The sequence below is a fragment of the Danio aesculapii genome, unplaced genomic scaffold, assembly GCF_903798145.1.
Source record: "Danio aesculapii unplaced genomic scaffold, fDanAes4.1, whole genome shotgun sequence".
NCBI classification, from domain to species: domain Eukaryota; kingdom Metazoa; phylum Chordata; class Actinopteri; order Cypriniformes; family Danionidae; genus Danio; species Danio aesculapii.
The window spans coordinates 24,761-47,524 of record NW_026613737.1 but is presented as its reverse complement, the minus strand read 5'-3'; the positions used below and the strand labels follow the sequence as shown (position 1 = coordinate 47,524).

Genomic DNA, 22,764 nt, shown 5'->3' with positions numbered 1-22,764 from the left:
TAAAGGAAGGGCTACATGACATCACTCAAGCTAATCGATAAAGGAAAAGTGTTATGACATCACCTGTTGCCGTGGCGACGGCAGCACGCAGCTTTTATCCGCTTGGCAGGCTGAGAGGTTGTCAGACAGGGCGTTGCTTTGTTGTTCTCCTCGCCTGCACCGAGCTGGAGTTGTAGCGGCTGTCAATGTCAAACAACGACAGTGCCACTTTAGCAGACTAATACGCTCTATGATAAGCACAGACTGAGGCATTCGCTGCTTTTGAGCGCAATGAGCTTTTTCAGTTGACCTTCATGGGCCAAATTCAAGGTCAAATATATATTACAACTACATTTACACAAGATCTTGGTAATAAAACAGCAGAAATAATAGATTTAAATACCAATTATCACTATTAACTAGTAGCTTATTACCTGCCTATTATTAACATAGTGGTTGTTTATAAAATACATATTCTGCATGATCTTATTCTACATCCCTAATCCTACCTAATCCTAACCATAATAACTATTAATAAGCAGCAAATTAGCTGTTTATTAAGGATTGTTGTCCTTTTTCTCTTATGTGTATTTGTGTGTTTCAGGGCAGTGTTTGTGTGGTCAGTGCGCATGTCACCCACCTGGAGATAAACGTGTGCACGGCAAGAACTGTGAGTGTGACGACAGGCAGTGCGAGGACCTGAACGGAGATGTCTGTGGAGGTAAAACACACACACACAGCACCATAGATAAAAAATTATGTTGCTGTTGTTTCTGTTGTCTCTACTTTAGATTGAAAAATCCCTATAAAAAAACAGAAAAGGGAAAAATGCTTATTTTTTTAATCATAAATACAGTAATAACAATAGTAAACTTGTTATTTAATATATATTTTTAATAAATTTAAGATGTTACTTATTCATATGACTTAATTTTAATGCCTCTTACTGATTTTGTCAACATAGGCTCATTCTGAAAACGTAGCCCTATATACATTTCTGGAGATCTTGAACTATGTAGCCAGAAGTACGTATGGCTGCATTTAATTTTTTAAAGAACACTATGGGGCGGTGTGACGCCATTCCTTTTCGCACTTACCAGCTGACCACTTACCTCCATACGGACGGTTTTCTGGCTGTTACCAGTTTGTCCAGTTAGCTCACCATGTACATTGGTAAACTTGAAACGCAGAAAGGAGTTGACCACGATGACGTGGTTTAAATCTGGCGAAAAACGGTTCCAGAAAGCGGGTAAGACAAAAACAGAATCCAAAAAATAAAATTAAATAACAAAAAAGTTTTAAAAAGTAAATAACAGGGTGAGGATGTGGTAAAATCTGAAAACGTGGTAAAAATCAGATGAGGGCTTTTCTTTTCCTAAATTGCTTTTTAAATTTAGATGGGCAGGTCAATTTGTGCTTTTTAAAATACTATTGGTTGGGTTTAGGGAAGGGGGAGGGTGGGTCAGTCGATCGGTCAGTCAGTCAGTCATTCAGTCATTCAGTCAGTCGACAGCAGCCTCTGGTGGATTTATGAAAGAACAGCAGGTGCGAATGGCACTCGCAAGAGAAATTTGAGATCTAAGTAACATAATAGTTTTAATAACTCATTTCTAATAACTGATTTATTTTATCTTTGCCATGATGACAGCACATAATACTTGACTAGATATTTTCAAGACACTTCTATACAGTTTAAAGTGACATTTAAAGGCTTAACTAGGTTAATTAGGTTAACTAGGCAAGTTACAGTAATTAGGCAAGTCATTGTATAACGATGGTTTGTTCTGGAAACTATCGAAAAAAATCTATAGCTTAAAGGGGCTAATAATTTTGACCTTAAAATGGTTTTTAAAAAATTAAAAACTACTTTTATTCTAGCCGAAATAAAACAAGTAAGACTTTCCACAGAAGAAAAAATATTATCAGTCATACTGTGAAAATTTCCTTGCTCTGTTAAACATCATTTGGCAAATATTTACAAAAGGAAAAAAATTTCACTGTATATAGAGGTACATTTTCAGAATTATCCTGGGTTGGATTTGGTGCTCAAGAAAACATTTGTAGTATTATCAAACAGTTTTTATGCTTTCTATTTTTGTAGAAACATACATTTAACAATAGAAGAGCCAGTGGTCATTGTATATCTACTGTATAGCAGGTCAAATTTACCCATGCACATGCATGACTACTATTTGTGATATGGCTAAATGATATATTATATCACTGTTTTGTGCCACTGTCTTCACAAAATAATGTCTGGAGCTATGAAATGATTAATTTCACTCATCAAATATGATGGTGAGTTGAACCAGGATGCATCGCTCACCCATGATATCAACCCACCATCACTCATGGCGTTTAGTGTCTCTATTACATGTTTTGCATCCATAAATTGCCTTCTTTTATCCATTGTGACTAAAACTGATTACCGCTGTCTCAGTGGGTTAAAGGCATTAAATAGCAACATCAATACTAAAACATAAGCGGTCCAAAAATGACAGCCCAAAAATAAAATACAATTCGATCTACTGCTTGTAGATATAAACACGCAGTTTTGAGTTGTTAGTAAAAGTTACTGGGTAACACTTTACAATAAGGTTGTATTTGTCAATGATAGTTAATGCATTTACTAACATGTGTAAATGAATAACGATACATTAATTACTGTATTTGTTTATGTTAGTTAACGTTAGTTAATGAAAATACATTTGTTTGTTGTTTTTTCATGTTAACAAGCATGAATAAGGATTTTAAAAAGGCACTAGTAAATGCTGAATTATGATTAATAAATGTTGTACAAGCATTGCTCATGCTTTGTTCATGTTAGTGAATTCATTAACTAACAATAACAAACGAAAGCTTATTGTAAAGTGTGAACAGTTATTGAATGGAATGCATTTGAAAAACAGCCATGGATAAATGTGTAGAATCAGTGGTGGTTCTAGTGTTTGAGAAACTGCACTTTTTAAAACAAAACCCTTCATATATGATATGATATCAGCCAAAAATAATAAATAAATAATAAAAATAGTTTTTAACACCTTTTTATTGCTTAATTTCTTCCAAAACATATGTAATATCAACTTTAATACAGTTGAAGTCAGAATTATTAACCCCCCTGAATTATTAACCCCCCGTTTATTTTTTCCCCATTTTCTGTTTAACAGAGAGCAGATTTTTAAACATGTAAATAATCTTTGACTAACCTTAATAATCTTTGAATAATCTTTGATCTTTGACAGTAAATAATATTTTACTAGATGTTTTTCAAGACAGTTTTATACAGCTTAAAGTGACATTTCAAGGCAGGTTAGAGTAATTAGGCAAGTTATTGTATAACGATGGTTTGTTCTGTAGACAGTCGAAAAAAATAGCTTAAAGGGGCTGATAATTTTGACCTTAAAATGAAAAAAACTGCTTTTAGTCTAGCCGAAATAAAACAAATCAGACTTTCTCGTGGAAGAAAAAATATTATCAGACATACTGTGAAAATTTCCTTGCTCTGTTTAACATCATTTGGGAAATACTTAAAAAAGAAAACAATTTCAAAGGGGGGCTAATAAATCTGATTCCATCTGTAGTTCTACATTTTCCTGTCTGACTTAATAAAATTGCAACAAGATGCAACACAAAACTCCATCCACCCCAAATGCATGAGGTTTTTATATAATGATCATGTATACGTTTGTGGGTTTAAACATTAAGCTACGAGACTCCAGTCAACCATACAACACATCATTCAATCGACTTCAAACATCGACATATTAGCTCCTTGGCATTATGATGGAATGTAACACACACTTACAGCATCTGACACTAGGGAACTAATCATGTTATACATCAGGTTCTGCCAAGGGCAAGTAGGTTATTAATATAGAATCAGCATCAACCCTACATTAGACTCCCGTATTAGCTCTCGGAACATACACGATATTGATTGGCTCAAGACTTTCACATATGTTTACCTTTATTTAACAGTGATGAATGCTCATGAAATATAATGTCTACTCAATCACAAATGAGATGTAAGGGTGATTAATGATAACCATCCTCTAACTTACTTAATTCATGCACGTTTGCAAGCCAGTTGGGTGTATTTTACTATACTTTGTTACCTCAGTGAAAATTCAATGAAAGAAAAGGAAAACGTCATAGCTTCTTGGACTATGTTACTTCAGAAACAATTTTGCTTTACTTTTGATCTCATTATTCAAAATGTGTCTTTCTTATTATCTGAACTGTTCATTATTTTCTCATTTGAATAAAGAGACAGTCCTTGGAGAAGATTCCTCTTCTATAAGCCTGCCAGTATGATTCATTATCATTTTTAAGTTGATCCTACTTCTCTGGGAAGTTTTCAACATATAGGCAATGCGAGTTTCTATAGAGGCCAAATCTTCTCCACTTTAGTCAATTCATTTTAATTGCCGCTTTCTAAGGGTATTTGCCCTTGAATAGCAGCTTGAATCATGTAGATCACAGTATGTACTGCACTGTGAGATGAATACACCACGGGAATATTGGCACGGGAAATAATTGGCCCTTTTGCATTACTAGAATTAGTTGAAATAATAACAGACTTTATAGAATCTAATACTTTCACCAGTGGCTTGAAAACAACACTAAATAAGATGATCTTCCCGAGATCCTCCTGATGGGGTTTTTCAGGTTATATGTGAGCATGTTTGTTTCTGTGCTTATCCAGACAGTAGTGTCCACATGGCTGAGATCTACTTGCACTCCAAGGTCAAGAAGATTATTGCTTGCTATTTCTTCTCCACACTTTCAGCGCTGCTATTATGTTTTTCAGCCACATACCACACAAACACTTGACTTAAAGTGATGGTTAATCAAAAACTGCAAGTCATCATTTCAGTTTTATATTTTTAAATTCTGTGGAATATGAAGGATATTTTAAAGAATCTAGAACTGTAACTAAACTGTGAGTTGAACGCTTATTAAACAGATAAAAAAAGAAAAGAAATATCTTCTACAGTAGCAAGAAAGTCCTAAATGTTTGCAATTGTTTTATTATTATAATATTTTTCTACCCTGATTCTGTGTGAACCTAATTACAGTACTTGTGTTTGATTGTTTCTGTTTTCTACTGCTAGTGGTTCCAGATTACATTATGAAATAATAATCAGCATTGGCAGACTGGCTAGGCAATTTATCAATATAAACCCACAAACACACACTCACTGCCAAAAGAATAGAATAGAACAAAAGGAAAAGTGATGGAATTCTATTGCTAAACCAAGGTTGAGCAGACAAGGTTGAACCAGACAGAAGAACAACAGAAGAAAAGAGATTAAAACAGTAAATACAACACCAAAACAATGTTTATAGTCAAACTTTTAAAACATGCCAGGTATTTGCCAAGTGCAGTTAAGAAATCAATCGACCAGAAACATCATTTTACTTGTACTTACCGGCAGGTTGCATTTTAACTAACACAACACTAGCATAGTGTTGCACATGTGAGTAATTGTTTATACATGAAATGTTATAATGTTAAAATACACTTAAATGACACTGCAAATGAACAGAATGCACTGAGCTGGCCTTTTTATTTTAAATGTGCACAAATCACCAGCTAATTTCAGCCGAATCGAATGTTATCACTTGATTGAATGGGTTTTATGAGTGGTTAGCAGCTGATAGATATGGGCCAGTAGGGGCCTTCTGTACCTTCTAGTAGGCTCAGAAGGCTGTTTTCATCCACCCACATGGTTAATCAGCTATAGATCACATACGATGGCACTCGATGTTAAAAAGCGTACACAGTGGCCTCTGGTGGATTTGCAAAACAAAAACTGAAAAAAACGTTCCTCCTGGAACATACTTGGCACTCTCCAGAAATGTATATAGGGTTACATATTCAGATTGAGCCTGGGATAGAGAATGGCTGAAAGAAATAAAATTAGCATCCACTTTGAATGTTATCACTCGATTGAATTGGGACTATCAGTGGTCATCAGCTGATAGATATGGGCCAGTAGGGGCCCACTGGTAGGTTCAGAAGGCTGTTTTCATCCATCCACATGGTTAATCAGCTATAGATCACATACGGCCTGAAGTTAACAAGAATTATTTATATTACTTATTAAATTCCCCATTAATTGTATTTTATTAACGTCTACCCCTACCCCAACCATCACAGTAATGTAAAAACAGATCTGGATCTCAAGACTTCTCTATTAGTATAGCTGATTAACCATGTGGATGGATGATAACAGCCTTCTGAACCTACCAGTAGGCGCAGAAGGCCCCTACTGGCCCATATCTATTAGCTGATGACCACTGATAATGCCAATTCAATCGAATGATAACATTCAAAGCGGTTGCTAATGTTATGCCTTTCAGCCATTTTAAATTCTCTATCCCAGGCTCAATCTGAATATGTAACCCTATATACATTTCTGGGGAGTGCCAAGTTTGTCCTAGGAGGAACGTTTTTTTGCAGTTTTTGTTTTGCAAATCCACCAGAGGCCACTGTGTACGCTTTTTAACATCGAGTGCCATTTGCGCCTCACTGTTTCATGTAAATCCACCAGAGGCCGCTGCTGACTGACTGACTGACTGATCGACTGACTCATGCTCCTCCTTCTTTAAACCAAACCAACAGTGTTTTCAAAGGCACCGATTGACCCGAGCACCCACTTCCCTAAACCCAACAGACATTGTTTTTAAAAGCAATCCAGAAATAGAAAAGCCCTCAACTCCTTTTTTCCACATTTTTAATTTTAGCAGATTGTCACCCTGTTATTTACTGGTTTATTTTATTTTTATGTTTTTTTTTTGTTTTACCTGTTTTTTGGAACCGTTCTTCGCCGGACTCTAACCCCATCGTCGCAATCAACTCTGCTCCACACCACAAGTGCACGACATACGCAGCGAGCAACTGGACAAATTAGTAAGAGCAGAAAAGCCGTCCACATGGGGTTAAGTGGTCAGCTGGTAAACGCAAAAAGAAACAGCGGCTTACCGCCCCGGAGGGTTTGTTTTGAATACAAAATGCAGCCATACGTAGCTCTGGCTACATAATTCGCGATCTCCAGAAATGTATATAGAGCTAGGTTTCCAGAATAAGCCAATGTTGTGTAAAAAACAGCACAATTGTCCTAGTAATCAGAAAAATCATACATCAGCCACCAATCAAACTATAATCTCTCTATGACACTACAATTCAAGGAAATCCCCGGTTGAAAATGTCACGACAGAAGAGCACTTGCATTTCACCCACGGAACATGTCGGTCGGTATCTTAAGAAAGACAATCCTCCTCGTTTTGGCAGAAATCCAAATTTAATGCTCGTACTTTCTGAATGCTTATTGTGTTGTGCCACGGCTATGCCCACTGCCCTTGTGTGGAGCAGCCCTAGGAGATGTTTAAATATGTATAGGACTGGAGATGGGCTGCCCGAGTCACAGTCAGACAGATGAGTGTGTGGAAACAGCCAGCTTACACACACACACTGATGAAACCCTTCATCTCAGCTAATTGCACTGATGCTCCAGCAGGACTGAGCTGGGGTTCAAAATGAAGGACAGCCTTCAGAAATGCCTGTCATGGGATCTGTATTAACATGAAAGTGCTTTGCTGAAATGCAGAATCATCAGTATTGCAGATTGGATTTATAGACTGTTTTGCGAAGCACTTGCCGAAGAATTTAAGACTAAGCTACATTAGGTGGAAAATATCCTTCCAATGATAGGTGTGAGAAGCACCGTGAATCTGAACGTGCCCGCACTCGAATTGCATTTACAGGCGGGATAATGGGGAATCGCAGGTGCGCTTTAATTGAAAGGACTGGGGTGCCACTCACCAAAGCAATTAAATGCTCTCGTAGGCTGGCTGATTGAAGCAGTCAAGCATGGAGCTCTACCAAGAGTGCATCAAACTTCAAGCCTGTATACCTACACCCACAAAATAAAGTGGTTAGAAAGACATAATGAGAAAGAACCACACAACAGTATTGTTATTATAGGCTCCTGGATTGTTAATAATTGTGTTAAGAAAAAAATACACCGATATTAATGGAACAGCATAAAGTGTTTAAAATAAATAAATAGGAAAATGGTTTGCTTTGATTAAGAATCATTCCAATATAAATGGATGTCAGAAAATGGCTTCACAGCCTGGAGCAAAAGTACATATTTAATTGAAATGGCCACAACAGCGGCGGTTCTGTTTATTTGTTCACTTGCATAACCTCGTAAATAAGCCTTTTTCAATGTAAGTACAAGCCTATTGCACAAATGAATCCCCAAGGTGATTTGGCCCACTTTACACATCCTCTGCGACAAATATATTTCCTCCCTTTGTGGTAAATAAACTACTGAATTGAGTTTTCATTTCCCTCTAACAGTGATTTGGTATTCTATCGTGTCTGCAGCAGGAATTCCGCATATAAACAGCAATAACCGTGCACCAAATGAGATACAAAAATACCACTAATGTAAAATATATTTTCTAGGTTATTTGGTCATTTGGAGCAGGTTATTTGGTTAAAACATCATTCAAAGCAACAAGAAAAATGTTCGTATGTATGTGTGTGTGTTTATACTGTACCTTGGGGTTAAACCCTTAATTATAGCAATATCAAAAAATCTTTACCTTTGTGGGACCAATTTTTTGGTCCCCATGAGAATAAAACACACAGAATGAAGTATGAAAATGTAAACATGGAGAATGTACCCTGAGAATGATCATTCTCAGGGGACATTCTCTATTTTTAAAGGGTACATTCTCCATTTTTACATTTTCATACTTCATTTTGTGTGTTTTATTCTCATGGGGACCAAAACTGTTTTATTTACTGTACTGTTTTGCCAATATTGTGATCGTTCTCAGGGTACATTCTTCATTTTTACACCCTCGAGGGTGGGTTTAGGGGTATTGGGGCAGTTGTGGAATTAAGCAGGGATAATACAGGCGATCATAATATTGGCAATACAGTACAGTTTGTACAGTATTCAGGGTGTCCGTTGGGTCTTAAAAGGTTTTAGAAGTTGATAAATCAATATAGAGAAATTTAAGGCCCTTAATATGTATTAAAAAGCCTTTAATGCTATTTTTGCAAGGTATTAAATTTTATAGTATTTTTGATTATGCAATGTATGGTTGTATGTCAAAGTTTGCCTGAATTAAATCTGCGAATATCAGGATGCTGTGTAGTTGATCAAATCAATGAAATCCTTCTAGATTTGACATCATGCTGCTTTGTTTACTGCAGTAACTAAAGCAACACATATATTTCTATTCATTTCTATTCATAGATTTTTATTTAGTATATGAATAATGTTTTAGTCTTGGATCAGTTTCTTGCATTAATATTTAGTAAATAAACTGTAAGTTAAAATCTCGCCAGTGTTTCTGGTTAAACCTAAAGTGGTTTTAAGGTCTTATAATGTATGGAAAGAGTCTTAAAAAAGGTCTTAAAAGGTATTGAATTTCACTCTCTGATTCCTGTATATACTCTGGTATTAAAGTCCTTACATCCACATAAAGATAGCTGCACAAGTGAGTGAGAGAAAATATGTGTGTGTGTTAGTCTTTTATATCTCTCAGACATGCCTGGAAGATATTTGATATTTAGAAAACAAACATACTGAGCACTGAAGAGACTGTTCTAACATATTGTGTCTGTCTTTTCATTTTGAGGGACGTCCTTTTGTTTGGTTTTAATATCGAGAGCACATTTCTGTCAAGCCAGATGTAGTCTAGGGGAATCCCTCTTTTTTTCCTTTAGCAGCACTGTTCCAAAAAAAAAGGCATTTGGAGGAGGAGCTGTTCTGTAGCTCAGTGTACATCTTACAGTGAGTCACCAACTGTTCTTTAAAGATTAAGAGAAAAACACAGTTCAGCTTCAGGGAACATTTCATTCCTTACAGCCTATGTGGGGAGAAAAAAACGCCCATGCACAGATCACCCGAAGTGGCACTCTTGTAAATGCCAAATGACCAGGTCTATGAGTGACGAGGACATTTAAAATGAAAACTTTATAAACTTATAGGTCAAAAACAAACTGAACGGAAGTGTACAAACACACACTAGGGGTTTCAGCTCATTTCAAGCATGCAGTGGTTACAAAACACAGTATTCTCCCAAGAGTAAAAGGGTTGCCTTTAATGCCATTAACTAAAATTAAATGGTTGTAGTAGCAATACAGGACGAAAAGGAACATGCTTTTTTTAAATGAATGCAGGCATAAAAACTTGTCTACTCCTCTCAGCTACATAAAAGCTACAGTTTTACATGCGATAACACATTTGAAAAAATATATTAGTGTAATGATGTTCTGAATGATGACACTAAGATACTACTGCAAGAATAATACACAGTAAACACAAAGTTCATACTGAGTAAACGCAATTTCAAGCCTGTTTTTCTTTCCAGTGCCAAACAAAGTCTAAATGTTATGTCTTTGAGTGCTAGTCGAGTTCATGAACAGGACATACTATAAGATAGTATAGTGTCCAATGCATGCCTACTTCGGAATCTTGCTGGAAATACTTTCAGTTACTGGAAATACTTTAGTTTTGCATATTATCATTATAATATACACACAGTAACTGTTTTGTATCATTATACTATAATACTACAGATCACATACTGTATTCATCTATGATGAATATAGAAGCCACTTTCATCTTAAGGAATATAAGTGAACAAAGTGGTCTTGAGTCTTTCATAATTATCTTTAGACGTCTATTAGACATCTTTAAAAAAAACAAATGCTTGCTGGGTAAAGAGCAGCTTCATCACTGATGACAGAGCACGTCTGCAAGCTTTATTTCATGAAATGGTTTTAAAGCAGATATGGTAACACTTTAGTATAGGGATCAATTTTCCCGATTAAGTTGCTTATTAGCTTGCCTATTATTAGCATACTAGCTGTGTATTAGTATTTAAAAAGTACATATTACGCTTCATCATATTTTACCGAATACCCAAAGTAAACTGCCACCTTACTATTAATAGTACAAGCATCAAATTATAAGTTTATTAAGACAAAAGTTATAGTTAATGGTTTGTTAATACCAAGGGTAACACTTTATTTTGATGGTCCATTTGAGTATTAGAAGACTGTCTGCTTATTATCTGTTGATACTGCAGCTAAACAGACATTTAACTGACTATAACTGACTTTGCATTAACTGACTTTGCAAGTACAATTCAACTTACACTAACCCTAACCCCAACCTAACAGTCTACTTATAATCTAATGAGAATTAGTTGGCATGTAGATGCAATGCAGCTTAAATTCAACAAACAGACCATCAAAATAAAGTGACCACACCAAGAATTGAACAATAAAATGTGGTTGTAAAAATCACTTCATCCAGCATCGTTTGAGGTTTTTTTGGTTTTTGGTTTTTGTATTATAAAGTATCAAATGACTCAGTACTGTCTGAATAAATCAAACCTCCACAGTAATTCTGATATTTTCAAACCCATTGGACCAAAAACATCAATTGTAATAGATTAACTCAGGAATTGCTAGTGAATTGCTGACAGAACACATTTGGTACTACACATTTGGACCTATTTTGCCTCTTTTTACAAGATGTAAAATAATTCTCTGAAGTCCCTAGTTTGTGTATGTGGAGTTTCAGCTCAAAACACCCTACAAATAATGTTTTATAACTCTTCGAAACTACTCCTTATAAGCTTTGATCATTCAAAGCTCAATGATCAACTGTGCCATTTTGGTGACTGTCACTTTAAATTCAAATGAGATTGTGGTCCCAGCTCTATTTTCAAAAGAGGGTGGAGTTACAAATGCCTATGTGTCAGCATAGTGACAGAGCAAAAAAGAAGACGAACATCCTATGCTAACAAAGGGAGGATGACAATCAAAGTGTTCTGCAGACTGTGGTTATGAAGTGTGATTATGAAAATAAAATTAATAAATGTCTACCATTAGAAGCTGGATATATTCACTAACTGTTGTAATTTTTGCATAATAGGTACCGTTTAAATATCACCATGGAATATTTTAAGGTTGGTATTTCGTAAACTCCATCATCAGAGAAGGATGTATGAGTAGAGTTTTACTTGGAAATTTTAATTGGTATTGTACTGGGGATTATTCTCCCCGTAGAAGGTTGGTACCTCACCAGGCTGGATCTCTATCAAACTGAATGGCTTGTAATCTATTTATCAATATTAAAAACAAGATCTATACAGTAGAGGACAGTATATTTCATCGCAAACAAAGTAGACACAATTTAAGCAGTTAGCTTGTTACGAATGCTGTAACACTGTCTTCCCCAACATGATCTGAGAGGCTAACGAATGGTTCATCCCAAGGGCTTCATAAGTGATAAGAGTCATACAACACAACACTATTAGCCAGTCTAGAAACTAATCCCTGTCTGTTTGAACCAATTATATTTGCCTGGATCAATCAGGCCGTTGCTTTGTTTTGGCAGATACAAATTGTGGTTTTCTTTGGTATGGGGAAAAGTGATTGTGTGTGCGTGTGTGTGCGTGTCTCCCCCAGGCCATGGCTTCTGCTCGTGTGGCCGCTGTATCTGCAGTGATGGATGGTTTGGGAAGCACTGCCAGTTCCCCCGCAGCTGTGACATGACGGACGAGCAGAGCAAGAGCCTGTGCGAGACGGCCGACGGCGTCATGTGCTCTGGAAAAGGTAAGAGCGACGAGGCTTGCAGCGGCACCTTTACATCTAACATTTGTCAGTCATCCCTGAAAGTGGGTTCCCTCATTTGTTTGGTGGGCGAACAAACTGAGCTATTAAATCAATTTCCCCACATATGCTTTTCTAATAAGCTAGATAGCCAACACAACTATTTCTACCAAATCAATTCTGTTATTTGGGAAGGGGTTTCCGCCATATTTGACAGAGATAGAAATTAGTGGTGTGAGAGAAAGGGAATGAGATTGCATCTCCATAGGAGCTGTGACATAGTGGTAAGAATACACGCTGGGTCCAAGTCTGGCTTTCATCACGTTCAGACACCTTATGCTGCCTTCATGTGCGATCAAAAATTTCCTACTTCCCACTTACAAAGTTGTGATCACGAGCTTGTTGCGTTTAAGTGCTTTGTTGTTGGAAAAATAGGACACTTTCAGGTTTATTATTGCATTCAATTAAGAGAACATTCAAGCATTTCTGGTTAGGAAACTCATATTTACAATCTTTATGATATCAGGAGAGTGCAGGCAGCATAAATCACATCAATATAACAAAAATGTTTCATTTAGTGGACCAAAAATAAGTATAATAATTAAATATGAACTAAATGTAACACTTTAGTAAGGGGATCTATGTCAATCAGTAGTCGTTGATTAAAGCCATTAGTCTACTAATCACCTGTTTATTAAATTCATTTAGTTAGGCCTACTTAAGTAAATATGGGAAAGTAGTTTGGGTTTAATGGCTGAGAAAGAATGTCATTTGTCACATTGTTTTATTTTGTCCAGAAATACTATAGCAATAAGCATTACAATTTAATATTCAATTCAAGAACTTGCACACCAACAAATGATATGATTATGAATGTGTAGGGAAAATAACAGCATGGTGCTTTCTGTTAATCAAATAAGAGATAACTTTCAGACAAATTAACTGAAAATGCAGCCTGAAGGATGAGCCATAAATGAAACACAGAATGAAAAAGAGAGGTTTTGTAGTTAAGATGACCAGCAAGAGTCACTACTGTACTGTAGCTGGGCTAACCACCCCCACTCCCATCTGGGTCACGGCACTAATATAATCCTTCTAGATCTACTCGACACTCTGAGAGGGAAACAAACAGGTAATTCATGAATGGGAGGCAGAAGGACTAACAAGGATGCTAAAGACTGTGGGTGTCTGTTGCTAATGGGTCTCTTGAGATCAGGGCAGTGAAGTTTATTTGCACAGTGGTCACTAGCCTCTGTTACAGTACATAACTTTAACACTGTAAATTAATTAGAACTAAAATCTCCTACAAGTGCAAGAAATCCGAGTGCGTCTAGAGCATGTGCATTCAGAAAAACCAACCATTATCGTGGCTTTTCTGTAAAGTCAAGCAGAAACTGGAAAAAATGTTTGCTGACTGTCTGACAGAAACCTTAACATATAATTTGCTCTTCCAAACGGTGCACCTGCTCTCGACAAACACACAATTCAGAAAGCAGGGCTTTAGGCTGTAGGCTTTAATAAGAGGCCACTTTCTCTATTTGTATGTGACCTGTCAGCATCCTAGCAAAAAACAATAAAGCTTTGCCAATTTTCACACGACACATGGTCCTCTGAGCATTCATCTTCGGTCTTTGAGCATGTAAAGTGACACAGTAATATGCATTATATATTGTGGTTGCTGGAGCTGATAACTGAACGCTGTTTGTTTGTTGTTGCCTGGCTGTTGAAAATATGAAATTCCTCTAAGATCTGGTTTCACTTGGTCTACTCAATAATTTTCTCAAATTAATCCTTGGAAATCAGCAGGGGAGTTGTTCTGCTTGTCATAACAATGTCAGCATTATTAAGACCGAAACATGGGAAGAATTAAATGGATTTTTGCATGGTAAAGATTCATGGGTAAGTGAATATGTGGGTGCTTGTTGTGCCTCCCAGCAGAATGCTGTGGTAAATAGCAAGGGATGTACTGTCTGATGACTGTCTGCCTACACTTTGATTGAAAAGACTGACTTACAGTATAAATAACGGTCTTTAAAAGCTCTGTAACGTTCACCATATCATGCATGGTATAGAATCAGCTGTAACAGACAGACAGGTTTCATTAATTGTCAATAAGAACTCTTAGTTAAGGACGGGAAAATTACGGAAAATTTACTCACCATTTACTCATCTTCAGGTGGTTCCAAACCTTTATGAGTTTCCCTCTTCTGTCGAACACAAAAGAAGATATTTCGAAGAATGTTTGTAACCTGTAACCTGTAAAAACAAAAACTATGGAAGTCAATGGTTACAGGTTTCCAACATTTTTCAAAATAGCTTATTTTTTGGGTTTTTTATACACAAAAAGACAGTCAATGGGCTCTATGCACAGCTAGAGTTTTAAAGCCAATGATAAACTTCCGGTGCAAGCGTAATGTGACTATTTTTAATTTCACAAGGTTGTTTTTACAGCATCGATGTTGTAATGTAATTACAATACATTCAGTTAGACTTAAGCATTCATTTAGTTGTTCAAGCGTAAAATGAGATGAAAGACCATTGTAACCACTAGCGCCATCAGTAGCAACAGGCTAGCGCAGAAATTCCATTGAAAATAATGGGGTAAAATACATAAACTGACATATTCTAAAGACATGGCGGGTGGAAATGGAATTTAATGCAGTGCTTCTTGGCCGATCTGAGACACACTTCATATCGTATATCTAACAGGCAGTGAAGTTCACTAATTTTTTAAGAAATCAAATCTTAAACGTGACAATTTGTAATGGAAAGATGGTTCACCTGAAGCCCTTGGGCTGCCTGGCTGAAAATTAAGTCTGTGTGCATATAGCCCATCAGGTTTGTGACAAGTGAAAGGTAAATGTAAAGGATGACAGAGTAAATATTGACAGGATTTTTACTTTTGGTTGAACTATCCTTTTAATAAAGCATGCTTTGTCCAGTAATTTTGACTAATATCTTGGTTTTAATGGTTATAATGGTTTTGGGAAACACAGTGGTCAGTCCAATTTAAAAACAATTTAAAGCAAATGAAATTCTCAGATAAATGATGACTCTGTATTAGCTCTCATTTTACACAATATTTACTCTTAATAAGCCGGATTGTCCATTATGGTTGCATATTGCCACTGTAATTACTAATTATTAGCATTAGTTATTATTATATTTTAAAAATAATCAGATAATATACACTCACCGCCCACTTTAAATACACCTGTCCAACTGCTCATTAATGCAAATTTCCAATTAGCCAGTCACATGGCAGCAACTCAGTGCATTTAGACATGTAGACATGGTCAAGGCGATCTGAGAATGGCCAGACTGGCTCCATCTAATAGAAAGGCAACAGCAACTAAAATAACCGCTGGTTACAACTGAGGTATGCAGAAGAGCATCTCTGAATGCACAACACATCCAAGTTTGAGGCAGATGGCCTACAGCTGCAGAAGTCCACACCGGGTGCCACTCCTGTCAGCTAAAACAAGAAACTGAGGCTACAATTCGCACAGGCTCACTAAAATTGGACAATAGATGATTGGAAAAAACATTGTCTGGTCGTGAAACAACATAAAAGCATTGATCCATCCTGCCTTGTATCAATGGTTCAGGCTGGTGGTGATGATGTTATGGTGTGGGGGCAGTGGTGTAGTCCTAAAAAAAAGGTGGTGTACTATTACCCACCCAACCCGCCCATGCTGTTTTATCATTTTACCTGAACGTTTCAGTGAGACATCATTCAGACTTTGAAAAAAAATCACTAAATTTTCTCACAGCTGCTGTGGTCGTCAGGGGGCAGGGAATGGCGGAAAACATAAACAAAAATGCACCAATTGCAACAAATTAAGATGAAAGTTAAAAAAAAACATTTGGTATACAGTTAAGGGATGCGAATACACGTAAATTAGTGAAGTCTATTCAGCAAAACAGGTGAGTATACAGAGGGTATACGCAATTATTGATCCTCAGAAGTCATAATACCAAACAGCTAGTGGAAAAAAGTAGGCATACTGAGTATACGTGCGTATAGCCCCGACTACACCACTGGTGTGGGGGGTATTTTCTTGGCACACTTTGGACCCATTAGTACCAATTGAGCATCGTGTCAACGCCACAGCCTACCTGAGTATTGTTGCTGACCATGTCCATTCCTTTATGACCACAGTGTGCCCATCTTCTGATGGCTACTTTCATCAGGATAATGTGCCATGTCATAAAGCGCGAATCATCTCAGACTGGTTTCTCGAACATGACAGTGAGTTCACTGCAATCAAATGGCCTCCCAGTCACCAGATGTCAATCCAATAGAGCATCTTTAGGATGTGGTGGAACGGGAGATTTGCATCATGGATGTGCAGCCGACAAATCTGCAGCAACTGCGTGATGCCATCATGTCAATATGGACCAAAATCTCTGAGGAATATTTCCAGTACCTTGTTGAATCTATGCCACAAAGGATTAAGGCAGTTCTGCACTAGTAGGGTGTACCTTATAAAGTGGCTGGTGAGTGTATATATTTATTTTCCACCCTATTTTTAAATTTGGACAGTTATCTAGTACTACATAAAATGAAATGTAATAGATTACAGATCATGAATCATTCTTGAGACATAAGTCGTTTCTTCAGAAACCTTTATCATTGTTTTTTAATTCAACTGTAAAATGTAAATCAGTTGTTTTTTTTTTTTTCACAAATGAAATTGATGAAATCTATTTGTACTCATCCAAAGCTTTAAAATAATCATTGGCTTGTTTACATTGGCCTGAATTTTATTAATGGGGCCTTCTATATTATCGACAAATGCTGATTATTTCCAAATCAGCCATTTGGCTGGCCTAGCTTTTATATTGGCCTACTGACTCAGTAGGAACATAATATTGTACCTTGTAAACAACAGCTGCTTCACACATTTAGAAAAACAATTTAACCTATTTAAATTCCAATTAGGAACCATATCACGGCTTTAAGTGTTTTCTAATCACGTGAAACAGCGCAGGAGAAAAAGGGAAGACTAATAGATCTCCAATGGTTTTGTGACTGAAGGCTCGTTTGTTCTTGCAGGCTCTTGTCACTGTGGCCGCTGTATCTGCTCACCACAGGAGTGGTACGTTTCAGGGGAATTCTGCGAGTGCGACGACAGGGAGTGCGACAAACATGACGGGCTGGTTTGCACAGGTATGCGCTCCTCCAAACACCCACTCGTACTCTGACAGATCTCTTTGTGACGGATATTGAGGTTCTCTGATGTGGCAGGCGTTTGATTAGACGGCTCTGTATGACTCTTAGCCTGAGCTGTCCAATCAGTGGCCTCCTGCTGTTTTCGTCTCGTCCTGCTTTTCAATGGGAAGCTCCAGAGAGTTGAGGTTTTCCTTAAAATCCTTGAGGAGTTGACTAGTAATGAAAAGCAGAGTAAACATGCAGCATCACAAAAGCTCCGGGGCTCGAAGAGGCTTGGAAACTTGCTCGGCTTACGTGTTGGTTTAATGACTTTGTTACCAGTTGCCGTGTCCTTCAACCAATTATACAGTTCCTTGCACAAAGATGCGTGAATTCATTATGAAACAAAGCGAAAACACAATTGATAAAGAGAATGCATAACTCTGTCTGTTAAATGTCTCTGATTAGCATATTAACGATTAGGGCATATGTCATCATTTCCATATTCATAAGGATTATTAAAACGATTTTCTCTATAGAAGACATGCAAATGAAAACAATCAGCCGATTCTTTCCCTTACCTTGGGTAACAGTAACGCATGCAGCCTTTAGAAGTAGAATCATGCAAAAATGTGCCTGCCAGTTTGGAAATAATAATTTTCATGGCTTCTTCGTGAAGATATTCTCATTACACACGCAATTGATGAGCGCTGTGGAAAATTCAATGTATTAGGGAAAGCCGGGGCTTAATTTCATGCACAGCAGATGCGAATTCCAACTGTTTGGGCATTGATACAATATACAGCTCTCAAGCTTTCTTCTGAGCGAAAGCTACTGTCATATACAGCTATGTAAACAACCTCAGCTCATTTAGAATTGCAGCCGATTCTGTAGACTGAAACTGTGTAGCTGTATGTATTACATTGTGAATTCCCAAGACAGCTTTTTAAGTGGCTGTAGAAAATGTTGGACACTCTGTACAGATCAATATGGAGTCTGTGCAACATACATTGCATAAGGTACTCTTAATATAGTGTTTTCTCTTTTCTGTTTTGAGACGGTGGGGTTTTAATGGATGGCAAATGTAAAATAAATAAAAGAATAATAAAAAATGAGATTTGAGGTCATTTATTCACTTTGCACTTGTTTTTATGATGTTTTGGAACTACTGACTTGTACTCTATAGAGTATTTGGACAAGTACACTCCCTGACAAAAGTCTTGTCGTCGATCCTAGTTGTAAGAGCAACAAATACAGTAATAACTTCACTTCCAGTTGACCATTTGGAAAAGTGGCAGAAGGTAGATTTTTCCGATGAATCATTCCAGTCATCACAAATACTGCGGAAGACCTATCAGAACCTGCATGGATCCAATATTCTATGAGCAATCAGTTAAGTTTGGTGAAGGAAAAATCATGGTTTGAGGTTACATTCAGTATGGGGGCGTGGGAGAGATCTGCAGAGTGGTTGGCAACATCAACAGCATGAGGTATCAAGATATTTGTGCTGCACATTACATTACAAACCACAGGTTTGAGTTCCTGAAAGTAAAGAAGGTCAAGGTGCTCCAGGATTGGCCAGCCCAGTCACCAGACATGAACATTATCGAGCATGTCTGGAGTAAGATGAAGGAGGAGGTATTGAATGTGAATCCATCTTGGTGAACTCCGGGAGTCCTGCAAGAACGCTTTCTTTGCCATTCCAGATGACTTTATTAATAAGTTATCTGAGTCACTGCAGAGATGTATGGATGCAGTCCTCCAAGCTAATTATTTTGCCACTACACCATGACTTTATATTCTATTCTGTACATTATTTCTGTTAGGTGACAAGTCTTTTGTCTAAGCAAAGTCAGACCTTACTGTCAGACCTTAAATCATCAAAAAAATCAAGGCACGCTCATATTTTATTTTGTTAAAATAAGTGTAATCTAGAGGCCTTTGCACTTTAATCACTTCTGCACTGTAAAACCCAAAAAGTTAAAGTAGCTTAAATTATTTAAGGAAACTGATTGCAACAAACCGTTTCAGTTCAAAAACTAATCCTAATGAGTACTGTGAACTTAATCCATTTGAGTAAATGAAGAAATTTGAGCACAGTAAAACCCTATAAATGAAGATAACTCAAACCAACTGAGTACTGTAAAACCCAATAAGTTAAGGCAACTCAAACCATTTGAGGAAACTGATTGATACAAACCATTTGAGTAAAAAAAAATAAACTAATCTATGAGTACTGTTAACTTACACCATTTAAGTTTAAATGATAAGAATTAACTTTCAGTAAATTGAGTTAACTACACTCATTTCATTTGATAAAGCTGACTGATAAAGCACACTACAGTGTGATACCAAATGATCAACTAGAAGTCAAGTTATTATTTGTTTCTAAAACATATATATATATATATATATATATATATATATATATATATATATATATATATATATATATATATATATATAAAAGCATATATTGTTCTAACCACTTATTTAAAATGAGCTGAAATAACAATTCTTTCGATTTCATTGGGACAACTTATTTTTTTTTATGTTCAATCCACATAAATTTGTTAAAAGTGTCAAGTTAACTTAATCGATTTGTGTTGGGACAACATGAATGAGTTGTGTGGAACCCTGCATTTTTTAGTGTTGGATAGACGACAAGACTTTTTTTCAGGTAGTGTACTTTTTGTAATGGATGAAGCCTAATTGAGATGTGTATTAAATCATTTGCTCAGTAAGCTTCCACAGATCGTTTTTGTGTACGCCAGATAATAGTACTCAATTTACAAATGCTGAATAAAAAGGAGCAATAACACTATACAATTATTCCAGTGCTGCCACATGGACTGCATTTGAACTGAGTAGATGGGACCCTAGAGAAAGCAGCTCCAAAACTTGCATTTGTACTTGGTTTCCCTTTGCACATTCAGCCAAGGGGGTGTGAAGAGAGAAAGCATGTCGAGACTTGGAGAGTGATGATCTTGGTTTCTCAGTTCTGTCTCTCCTCTCAACTTCTGTTCCAGGGAACGGCGTGTGCAACTGTGGAAATTGTGACTGCTGGGATGGCTGGACAGGAAACGCCTGTGAAATCTGGATTGGAGAGGAATATTAACCCCTGGTGGACACTAAAAGAGTGCTTCTGTTGTCAGTCAAGCCACAGAAAGGGCCTCCACATCAGCGACAACAAGGGAAAATTGATTTTAGAAATCTGTGCAATATAACCGCATTCAATCTATATATATATTTTTAAAGCAATGTGGTTTCAGCTCCATTGTGTGCACACAAAACAGCTGTTGGAGATGACTTATATAATCCTCTATATTTTTCAATGTAACTATATATGTGTGAACATTGTGTATAATATTGCGCACATAGAATATTGACTGACAGCTAAGCACAAGTCAAAAGAGAGGATCACAGCAAATGGTGACCCATCTAGAAAAGATAGAGCTTCACATGTGCAGTCACACGTGAAATCTGTGGATCACACGGATGTAAAATCCATGTGATAACGGGTTTTATCAGCCTGATCTCACGAGGAAACGTAACTATTTTTTACGCTTTATCAGTTTAGTGGCTAATTCAAATAGTGGCGAGTTCAGTCGTACAAAAGTATATCATTTTAAAAAGAAGGCGTGGCACCCAACCTCACCCCTAAACCCAACCTTCATTAGGGGATAAGCAAATCGTACTAAATTGTACGAATTAAATCATATTAATTTATACGAACTAGCCACTAAATCAAAAAAGTTAGGAATTGCCACATGAAAGTGCTCCAAGATCAGATGTTTCACATGTTTCATGTTGTAAAGCTTGCGCCATTTTTCTGTAAGGGAAACATACACTGAAGATCATTTCATTATTGTTCAGGTTGTTTTTCAGAGTAATTTTTGGCCCTGCTTTATGCACAGTAAGTTTCATGTGACAAATGTTGTAAACAACCTGATCCTAATAAATTTAATCTGCTCTGAGATGTCATGAGATCATGAGGAAGCTTTATTTTCTTCTTTGGAACTTAATTGCACTACTCAGTTTAACGTTGTTGTGATAACCAGCAGTGTTTTCCGGTATTTCTAATGACCTACAACCCCCAAAACTCTTTGCACCCCTCAACCTTCGCAGCAGCTGACAATAATCCAGACACTTACACACAGACACAGCTGTAGCTCATGATGGACTAATTAGTAGGACCATAAAGACACTCACATTCACATTGCAGAGTATCTTCCATGAACATCACATGAGTGGTTTTCCTTGTTTGTTTTCCCTTGTTTTGATACTTGAATTGTTACCATTTTGATTCTTTGCCGCCTAGCCTGACCTTCCGTCTGTGTTTTTACTGCGTTTACTGGATTACCCTCATGCTCCTGTTTTGCTCCTGTTTTGTACCTTTTAAGAAAACCACATGTGGAGCCGCACGTCCGTTGTCTGCGTCCGCTTCATAACAAAACATGCAAGGAACACCTCCCTAGGTGGGCGTCCAGGAGGCATCCGAAACAGATGCTCGAGCCCCCTCAGCTGTCTTCTCTCAATGTGGAGGAGCAGCGGCTATACTCTGAGCTCCTCCCGGGTGTCATAGCTCCTCACCCTATCTATAAGAGTGCGCCCTGTCCCCTTGCGAAGGAAACTCATTTCGACAGCTTGTATCTGACCCAAAGCTCATGACCAGTGCTGAATTTGTGAATTGTGAGGTCCCAGATCGGGGAACAGATCGGGGCAATGGCATGTTCCCCGAGGATTTAGAGGTGTTGCGCACAAAAGTGGATAGAGGGGGTTGGGGGGGGGGGGTGTTTGGGGGGTATAGGGGGCACTGGATGGTGGAGGGGTGTCGCAGATGAAAGAGGGTTGGGGAGTCTCGGAAGAAAGTGAAAGTGAACAGTGGACAGGGGAGGAGGGCGGTTGCAAATGGTTGCAAATAGGTAAAATGAGGTGTCGAATCAGATTTCAGTGGTGCCGGATGCGACGTGTT

General features: G+C 37.4%; 1 protein-coding gene across 1 annotated transcript; it reads left to right on the top strand.

The window, feature by feature from the left end:
- Nucleotides 1–583: 583 nt before the first annotated feature.
- On the top strand, nt 584–21,766 carry LOC130220260 (integrin beta-like protein 1; the record flags this gene model as incomplete). Its single annotated transcript, XM_056452639.1, has 4 exons — nt 584–700; nt 12,491–12,637; nt 17,694–17,807; nt 20,819–21,766. Coding segments are annotated over 4 exons (467 nt in total), but the record flags the coding sequence as incomplete, so codon positions are not given.
- Nucleotides 21,767–22,764: the final 998 nt, after the last annotated feature.